This window comes from Pediculus humanus, genomic scaffold (assembly GCF_000006295.1).
Source record: "Pediculus humanus corporis 1103172107869 genomic scaffold, whole genome shotgun sequence".
NCBI lineage: Eukaryota > Metazoa > Arthropoda > Insecta > Psocodea > Pediculidae > Pediculus > Pediculus humanus.
In genome coordinates, this window is record NW_002987447.1 from 1 (window position 1) to 9,306 (window position 9,306).

At 23.8% G+C, this 9,306-nt stretch overlaps 3 protein-coding genes across 3 annotated transcripts; 1 reads left to right on the forward strand and 2 right to left on the reverse strand.

The window, feature by feature from the left end:
• Positions 1 to 267: 267 nt before the first annotated feature.
• Phum_PHUM386880 (cytochrome C oxidase, putative) lies at positions 268 to 931 on the forward strand (the record flags this gene model as incomplete). The annotated part of the gene is made up of 3 exons (XM_002428437.1): positions 268 to 328; positions 507 to 703; positions 827 to 931. 3 exons carry the CDS (start codon positions 268 to 270, stop codon positions 929 to 931), a joined length of 363 nt encoding a protein of 120 aa, XP_002428482.1.
• Positions 932 to 1,550: 619 nt separating this feature from the next.
• Positions 1,551 to 3,754, reverse strand: Phum_PHUM386890 (Sorting nexin-2, putative; the record flags this gene model as incomplete). The annotated part of the gene is made up of 7 exons (XM_002428438.1): positions 1,551 to 1,619; positions 1,705 to 2,001; positions 2,095 to 2,383; positions 2,434 to 2,669; positions 2,739 to 2,908; positions 3,104 to 3,503; positions 3,653 to 3,754. 7 exons carry the CDS (start codon positions 3,752 to 3,754, stop codon positions 1,551 to 1,553), a joined length of 1,563 nt encoding a protein of 520 aa, XP_002428483.1.
• Positions 3,755 to 4,694: 940 nt separating this feature from the next.
• Phum_PHUM386900 (Muskelin, putative) lies at positions 4,695 to 8,264 on the reverse strand (the record flags this gene model as incomplete). Its single annotated transcript, XM_002428439.1, has 11 exons — positions 4,695 to 4,892; positions 5,008 to 5,110; positions 5,181 to 5,512; positions 5,591 to 5,785; positions 5,897 to 6,071; positions 6,160 to 6,440; positions 6,513 to 6,754; positions 6,859 to 7,051; positions 7,133 to 7,474; positions 7,726 to 7,795; positions 8,158 to 8,264. 11 exons carry the CDS (start codon positions 8,262 to 8,264, stop codon positions 4,695 to 4,697), a joined length of 2,238 nt encoding a protein of 745 aa, XP_002428484.1.
• Positions 8,265 to 9,306: the final 1,042 nt, after the last annotated feature.

Consider the following 9,306-nt stretch of genomic DNA (forward strand, 5'->3'; position numbering starts at 1 on the left):
TACGTTAAAAAATATTTAAAAAAAAAAAAAAAGAAAAGAACGAAAAAAAAGTTAGTTTATATTTAAAAAAAAAAAAAAAAGAAAAACTTGCCATTTTTCGAATATTTATTATTATTATTATTTTTTTTACTTAAAAAAAAAAAAATTTTTTTTTATTTTTTATTTTTTATATAATTTTTGAATAATTTGTTTATGTATTTACACATATATGTACATATATAATAATAAAGTTATTAAATAATAACTAATTAATGTTAATAAATCACAATGTTTAAAATTATTCAGTGTTTATATTACAAAAAGGCTATTAATAAGCCATTTATTAAACGTATGAGTTGTAAATCAAATTGTAAAATTAGTTGTATACCTTCTTACAATTGTAAACGATCCAAAAAAAAAAAATCGGAGGGTAAATTTTATTTTTTTTATATATATATATATATAAATAATAATAATTTTTTTTTTTGAAAAAAAAAAAAAAAACAATCAATTTATTCCTTTCTCAGGAGATGGTTTTCGTTCCATATGTCATCCTTATTTGGAATGCAAAAAACATAAAGATCCAAAAATTTTTAAAAATATACTTTTTTTTATGTGCGTTCCAATTATACTCTTGTGTTTGGCTGATATATTTATTGTAAATCCAGAAGAAGGGGACAGACCAGAATTTATTAAATATGAATATCTTAGAATTAGAAAGAAGGTAATTAAATTATTATTAAATATAATTAATATTTTAAAAAAAAAACTTTTATTTAATTTTAAAAAATCAAATTTTTAAATTGACGCAATTTTTTTTTTTTTTTTTTTTTTAAATTTTATTTAGGGTTATCCCTGGGATCCTGTTCGAACGCTTTTTCATCATCCTTATTACAATGCACTTCCAGATGGATACGAAACTCCTGATAGGCATGAAAATGAGTCCAAATAATATATATATGTGTAAATTTTTAATTACTAAAAAAAATTATAATTCGGTAGTTTTACGTAAAATATATTTTAACGAGTAATTAATCTACTTAAAATTTAATTAAAATTAATAATTCTCTTTTTATTAAATTAAAACATTTTTTCTTTACCCCTCCCCTCCCCCCCTTCTTAATATATTTATATATATATATATATATAACATAAAAGGATTTTGTCATTTTTGTGTGTTAAAGAAAGAATTTAAACAGCTTTAGTAATTTTATATAGTCGTGTAGACTTTAAATTCCAAGCAAAAAATTTACTAAATAAATTTATCATGTAGTTAAAACTTTTTTTTAGAAAAATAAATTTACATTAATTTTTATGAAAATTTATTCGCTTCATAAAAAAAATTTTTAAATATAAATTTTGTATATAAATTTTTTTTATATATATTTAATTTTATAATATGTAACAAATGTTTTTTTTTTTTAAACTTTTCGTAGATTTTTATTTTTATTTCAGATATAAAAACTACAAAATAAATCATAATAATAATTTTTCTAAATATTTTTTTTTTTTTAAACTAAAATAAATTTATAATAATAAATGCAAAATTAAAAAAAAAAAAAAAAACAAAATTATTTTTCGTAATCGGTTTTTGTTATTATTTTAGCCTCTGGCAAAAATCCTTCCCAATGTTTTATCAACTGAAAAAAAAAAACGAAAAAATTATTTGTTAAAAATCAAAAGAAAATTTTCTCATTTTAAAAACTAAAATGGATGCCACTATACCTCTTGCTGACGATTCATAATAGTTTCTAAATATTGTATTATAATAATTTTAAATTCTTTAACGCGATTTATTTCAAATCTTTCCATTTCTTTTTTTATCATGTGACTAATATTATCGAATTCTTTTTGACCGCGTTCGACTTTTGCATTCCATTCAATAATTTCATTTGCAACTTGAGCACTTTTCTCTCTTCTTTCTTGAAGTTCAAATTTAGACTTGAGTTCTCTCTTTTTCGTCAACATTAATTGAGCGTGTTGCCAAATTTGATAAACTTTTACTCTTTCGTGAAAAACATCCTAAACAAACAAAATAATAATAATAATAATAATAAAATTACGCGTTTGTTTTTACAAAGGACATTTGTACTTTTTTTTTTTTTAAAGAATTACTTTAATGGCCCCAATTAAAGCAACGTAGTCGTTTAATAATTCGCAAAGAATTGAAAAATCAGAATTGGCTTGATTGTTATAAAGAACTTCGACTTTATCTTCCACGTAAGCAAGCTGAGAGAGAGCACGGGATAGAGCATCGTGTTGCTCACAGCTACTTAACAATGCCGCACTTTTTGCAAACGAAGACGTCAATTCTGCTAATTCTCTACGATGCATGACTAATGATTCAACACTCGCATGTAGTTTACGAAGTTGAATGTCGAGATTATCTATTTGTGAGCTTTTTCTTCAAACCACTGTAAAAAAAAAAACAAAATAAGGTTTAACATTGAAAACATTTCACTGAAAAGATGATAAGTTAAATAAAATCCATGTAAGAAACTTACAGAATCCTTTTCCTCCATTTTAAAAGTTATTTTATTCACAGTTTCTCCTACTTTGTTAAAAAGTCTTAAAACTCCTGCACTGCTAAGAGCAGAAGTATTTGTGGCTTTGGGCAAACCGCCTTCCGCTTCTAAAAATTCTATAAAATCTGGATCAGTACTTAAAAAAGGATGAGCTGCAATTCTAACCTAAAAAAATTATTAGATAAATAAAAAAATAACTTTAAATTTAAAAATTATCGAAAACAAAACACATACCATGAATCTTTCTAATGCTGCTCTCCTTTTTTCTATAAAATCGGAAAATTCTCCAAGTTCTCCTTGATTATAAATTTTAATTTTGGTTGCTCCGAAAACATTTTTTCCCGGAGCAGGAGGAATGATTCTACCGGCTCTTAAATATTTTTCAACTAATTTCTCATGAAGACCTAAATAATTAAATAAATAATTAAAAAATTGTAATAATATATTTGGGGATTCTTGTAGTGTACATCATTAGTGTCACATAAAATAAAGATCAATTACTTAATAAAATTATGTGATATGTATATTTAAAATGTCTTTTAGGCCAGAAAACGGATCAAGTTACGATTAACATCTTTTTTTTTTTTTTTTTTATTTACCTAAAAAGTCGCTAAATCTCCTATTCACAGCAAATTGATTTTTCCTAAATTTTGGTATATTTGTCTTTGTGTTAACTTTATAAACCATGTAAGATCCTATTCCATCTTTAACTTTTTGTGGATCTGTGACTGTTATTTCTAAAAATTGATCATTATTTTCCGTATCGATTTCTTCTAATAACTGATTGTTTTTATTTCCTTCATGTTCATCCTCGCATTTTTCAATATTAAATTCTGTACTTTCAAAAAGAGAATGATTTGTTTCACTAAGTGAATCATTGTCATCATTATCATTATCATTATCATTTTCAATTTCTTTTTCATTCTCATTTTTATTTTTAATTTCATTATCATTTTCATTTAATAAAGTTTGATTATTGGTATTTAAGTCAGATTCATTCTGCAAAAAAGTAATTTATTAATAACATTATAAAAAGCTTTAATTCATTTCTTTTTTCAAAATAAGAGTAAATCGTTATAAATTTTTATTATTAATAATCTAAAATAAGAAGTAATGTGATAAAATAATGAAAAATTTATTAAACTTACTTCGTAGGCAGAAACGAATAAATTGTCGCTATCCTCGTCGATACCTGCAGATGATGATATTACTACATTGTCAAATAAAGGGGGAGGGTCATTATCAGCCATCTCGTAAAATTAAACGTTATTAAAACTTTCGACCTAGCCACAAATTATTAAATATACAACTTATATTTAATTTTTTCTAACAGAAACGAAAAAAATTCAAAATAAATCCAATCGAGGAATTATTCATCATTTTAGACTATTATCAAAGTAAGTCAAAAATGGTGTTCTATGCCATAGAGATATAATTAAATTTATCAAAAATTATTCATAGAGATAAAAACATAAGAGTCGATTTCATTGAAATTTGAGACTACTTACTTTTAATTTAATTTTCCTGAGATAAAAATTTTAAAAAGTAATAAAAATACTTCAAACGCTAAAGCTATAATCATATGATTATAATTTTTTTTTCTTTTCTTTTAAAACACCTCTATTGTTTTCTCTTTGCTTTCCTTATTAATACAGAAATTATTACAATTTACAAAGGCCAATTTCTTTTAATATTTTTCCTGTAAAATTACTGTAATGCTTTGTTTTTAATAATTTAATTAATTTTTCCTTTTTTTTTAAATACAAATATACTTAATTTTTCTCTAATAAATTCACAAATTAATTATGAAAGCTGAGCGGAAAAAAAAAAAGTATATTATAATGTAATATACATGTAACTTAATGTAAAATTAATTTGCCTTTTAGGTGTTTTGAATTAAAATTAAAAATAAAACATTTATTTATTTATTTATTATAATTTACTTATATTATAAAATTTAATAATTTCAAAATAATAACAAGGTCATTTACATTAAATTAAATTTAATGCAGAATATCAGTGCTCAAGGATAAAATTATAATCAGTGGCAGTAGATTAAATGATAATAAAAATCATTAAGTCATAATAAAATATTTAAAAAAATTAATTTTTTTTTTTTTTTTCTCGTTATTTTAAAAATGGATTACTCGAGTAAATTTTTTAAAAACTATTATATTTTATTTATTTTTTTTATTTTTTTTGCAGCCTCAATTGTATAATGTCACTTAAATTGTACTTGGGTTGTGTCATATGACTCGGAAAATACTCGACTAGTTTATCAAACAGCTTAATCCGCTGTTCTCGTATTAGATAATTCAATTCTTTTTCATCGTCCCTAAAACTTATGTTATTTTGTTTTTGAAAAAGAATTTCCGCCAACAGCTGAAACTGAAAATTTATATTAGAAGATTAAAGAAGAACACATTGAAAATAATTCTTTCGAGTGTTTTACGATTTGATAATATTTAATTTTTTTTCTGAATTTGGTTTTATGGTTACTTACTTCTTTGGTTTGCTCTGGATCATCATGATCGATAATATCCGAAACTGCTGTTTGAAGGTAATTCAATGCACTTAAACTATCTTCCATGGCCAGTTCTTTTAATCTGAAAATATATAATGAAATAAGTATAATTTAAATAAATATTATTTGTATCTGCAGTATTAAACCTTTACCTTTGTTTTCTAATCATAAACTTAAATTCTTTAAGAAGCCACAATTGAGAAGGGCGTGACAGATGAAGTTTCCAAAAATCGTCTAACCTAAGTTTTGGCATATAGCTAATCCCTGGATTTCCTCCAAACAAATAATGAACTTTTTTATTGTGATCGTATACTAACTGATGTGCAAATCTAGGACAGGGTTCAATATGTTGCATTTTATTCCAATAGTGTTCACCCACATTTTCATTTTTATATATACAAGTCCATGAATTTTTCAAAATGGAATAAACCCAAAAAGAATGTTGAACGTTGTCATTTCTTTTTTCTTTGTCTTTGCTTAAACCCTAATAAAACATCCAAATTTATTTTTTCGAAAAAAAAAAAAAAGTAAATTTTAAAAAGTTTCAAACTGAAATACGCACTAGAAGAACATAAATTTCATTCAAATCAGCATCGATTGTAGCTCTTTGAGTGAAACCCGGGCCAGGAACATTACTATCTTTTCTAGAATTTTCTAAAATTTGTTGAATTTCGCCAGAGTCAACATTATAGGTAAAAAAATCATTGAGATATTCTTTACTTCGTTGTCCGGCAAAAATAAATAGCTTTCTAGAAATCTAAAAAAATTTTTAATAATTTTTCAGAATAATACAATCGGAAAAACTTGATTCCGCCAAACAAATGTATCCAACTTTAAAAAAAAAAAATTATCCGCAAAATTAAATTACCGGATGAAATAACATCGAGTGTCCGGTTCTACATTTTAATGTTCTAATGCCAGGCTTTAATATGCCAACAGCAACATCATCATATAAATGAGTCCACGTATTAGTCGCAACATGATATGAATAAAGACCAGAAAATTTCATTTCATCTACTCCAATAAGACCTGCACAGCCAGTTCTCTCTTCTGAACTGTAATTAAATAGCGCTAAATACTTTTTACAATGCCTAATGAAAAGTGTAAAAAGGTTTTTGAAAATCAAGGTACCTAAAAGAGGGAGTAAGAATTCTACCCCCAAATACATATATTGTCCTTTTTTGAACATCCATACACATTTGATGGTCGAATAACAATTGAGGACCCCCCATATGTGCTGTATCTTCAGATATTAAAGTCCATGCGTTACTTTCTATATCGTACATATAAAAATCACTTTTTAAATTATCCTGAGTTCTATACTGATTATCCAAATATCTGCCTAAGGTAAATATTTGACGTCTTTCTGGATCTAAGCATATTTTATGGCAAGATCTCGAACTAGGCCCCCCCTAAAAACAATTAATTATTTTTATTTATCATTTTTTTTCAAAATTAGATAAAATTTTATGAATGTGACTAACCTCTGCTTCTGTATCTCTAGAAATTAAAGTCCATTTTCTACTAGGAACGTGATATGACCAAAAATCACTCATATCTTGATTACCATCCCAACCACCGAATAAATAAACAGTTTCAGTATGAGCATCTATGCACATTTGATGTCCACCCCTCATCCCTGGCCTAATTTCTCCTTCCCCAGGCCACACTGATGACCAAATAGGATGATAATCTTGTTTATTTATAAATTCAGTAAAATAACCATCTGAAATTTTTAAATCGTAACAACACACAAAAATTGTAGCATTAATTAAAATATGAAATCAATAATAGTTTTTAGAATTAAATTAATAATAATAGCGAAATAACCTGCTATGGCTTTTTCTAATAAATCTTCAGTTGCTTCAAATGAACCTTCGTTTACTAAAAGATTGTGTAATTTAGTTATAAATTTATCTTCCAAAGAAACATTTGTTTGAGATTGTAGTGCTTTAAATGCCTCATTGTAATTACACTTCCTAAAATGTTTTAAGCACAGCCTAACAATTTCTTGTTCCTGATACTAAAAATGAAAAAAAAATTCTTATGTATTTTATTTTCACAAAAAATTTTTATCCTGAGGCTTAAATAATATTCTATTTACCATATTAAACCATTCTAAATAAGGTTTGACTATATTCCAATCATCAATACCCACAAGTTCTACAAACCAAATGCTAAAATTAAAACTTGGCCCCCAACATTGTAGAGGCACAATTTTAATAAACCTACATGGAATATTATGTCCATCAATCATAGGTTTTAATGGAAATGTTTCTGGAATACTGTCATTTTTCATTCCACCTTCGAAGAGGTCTAAAGAACAAATATCTGTCATTCCTCCGCAAACTTTAAACTTTTTTAAATTGCATATATGAGTCTTTTCATATTTGCCAAATGTTATAGTCTCCACTATTGCAGGATGCTGAAGTTTGAGTATTAAATACTAAAAAAAAAAAAATATAATGTAAATGAAGAAATTTCTATTAAAAATAAATGAAAATATTGGGTTTCGCTTCATCTTTTAAAAATTTCAACTTCTCACTCATCGAAAGCTCACATTTATATGTTAAAAATAAGTCTAATAATTTGATAACAACATTTTTAACATTTCTTTTAAAAAAAAAAAAAAAGGGTTTCTAGGAATAAAAATATTAAAAAATAATAACTTAAATTAATAAAAATTACACTACTTACTTCAGGTAAATAATTTGTTTCTGACGACCACCTAGACGACTGATCATTTGACTTATCTTCTTGTATATTTCTAAAAATAAAATAATAATAATAATTATTATTATTATAACAATAGGTATTTAAAAACTAAATATTTAGAATGAAGCAATGCATTGCAAAAAAAAATTTATTTTATTTAAATTCATAATAATGAAATAATACAGTAAAAAATACAAGTAAAAAGAATAATGAACTAATTTATAAATCTGTAAAATATTTTGCTTATTAAACAAATAAAATTTTTGTGAATATTCAAAGTTTTACAAGTTAAACCTGTCAAATTTTATGAAAATTCTTGTTAAGAGTTTGTAAGTTTTATTTAAAACATTAATTAATAATATTTAATTCACTTAAACATTTTTAAAAAATTTAAAATAACTTTACACCAAATACTTAAGTAAAAATATAACTAACTCTGGAACATAACTAGTAGCAAAACTTGAACATTTGTGTATACTGTAATTCAATTTCTTCATGTTTCCCAGATGAGTGTCAGCCATTAGAACATCCAGTATCAATAAAGCCTTCACTCATAAATAATTTATAGTTAAGCTAAACATTGAAAACTCAACTGGATTGTTTATCACAAATGAATAGTATGACTTTACTTCGTATTTAACTTTTTTTTTTTTTTTTTAATCGACACAAAACAAAACAAATAATATGGAAAATATAAAAAAAAATTAAATAAAATTTAATTTTACACAATAAAGAGTTTTCGAAAAAAAAATTTTTTATCAAAATCAGAATTTAATACTTTACTAACTAAAAATTGAACAAAAACGAATTTACAAGTTAAAAGTGTGCCGGCATTGTTTTCACTACTTTAAAAATTTGGCGGTTTGAAAAATGATTTATGAATTTTAAATTAAAATTTTTATATTTTATCTAAACAGTCTATAAACAGTATTAGTGAGTCAGTATTAAAAAATTTATACTTTGTATTCATTCTTTTATTGATTTAAATATGATTTAAATAAAAAAAATTGGACAATTAATTAAGCATTTAATAAAATATTATTATACTTTTAAAATTTAAATAATGTCCTCTCTGGTCCTCTACAAAATATCGATTTTGTAATATTTACTTCATTAAGAGTTAAATTCAAAGTTGTTAAAATAAAAATAAAAACTATTTTTGCAAAACAAATTTAAAAAAAAAAAAAAAAATTAAAAAAATTTTTCTTTTTTTCAAATTATTAATTTTTAAAAGTCATGAGAAAGAGTAAAAAAAAATTTTGAATATGTTGACTAAGTGTTGCCAACTTAAAATAAAAACAACTTAAATTGTTTTTATTTTTTAATATTTGAGTAGAAAATTGTTTTTTTTTTTTTTTTTTTTTTTCTTTTTTTAGGACGATGTTTTTTTACCTTTTGCAATTATTCTTTTATAATTAAAATTATTCAGTTTTATTTTTTATTTTTTTTTCGTATTTAATTTTAACGTAGAAGAATAGTTTCCTTCACTTACTACTCATTCTTAAAATTTTTTCTCTCATTCATTTTCAGTATTCAAAATAGTAAGCTTTATTTATTTTTTAT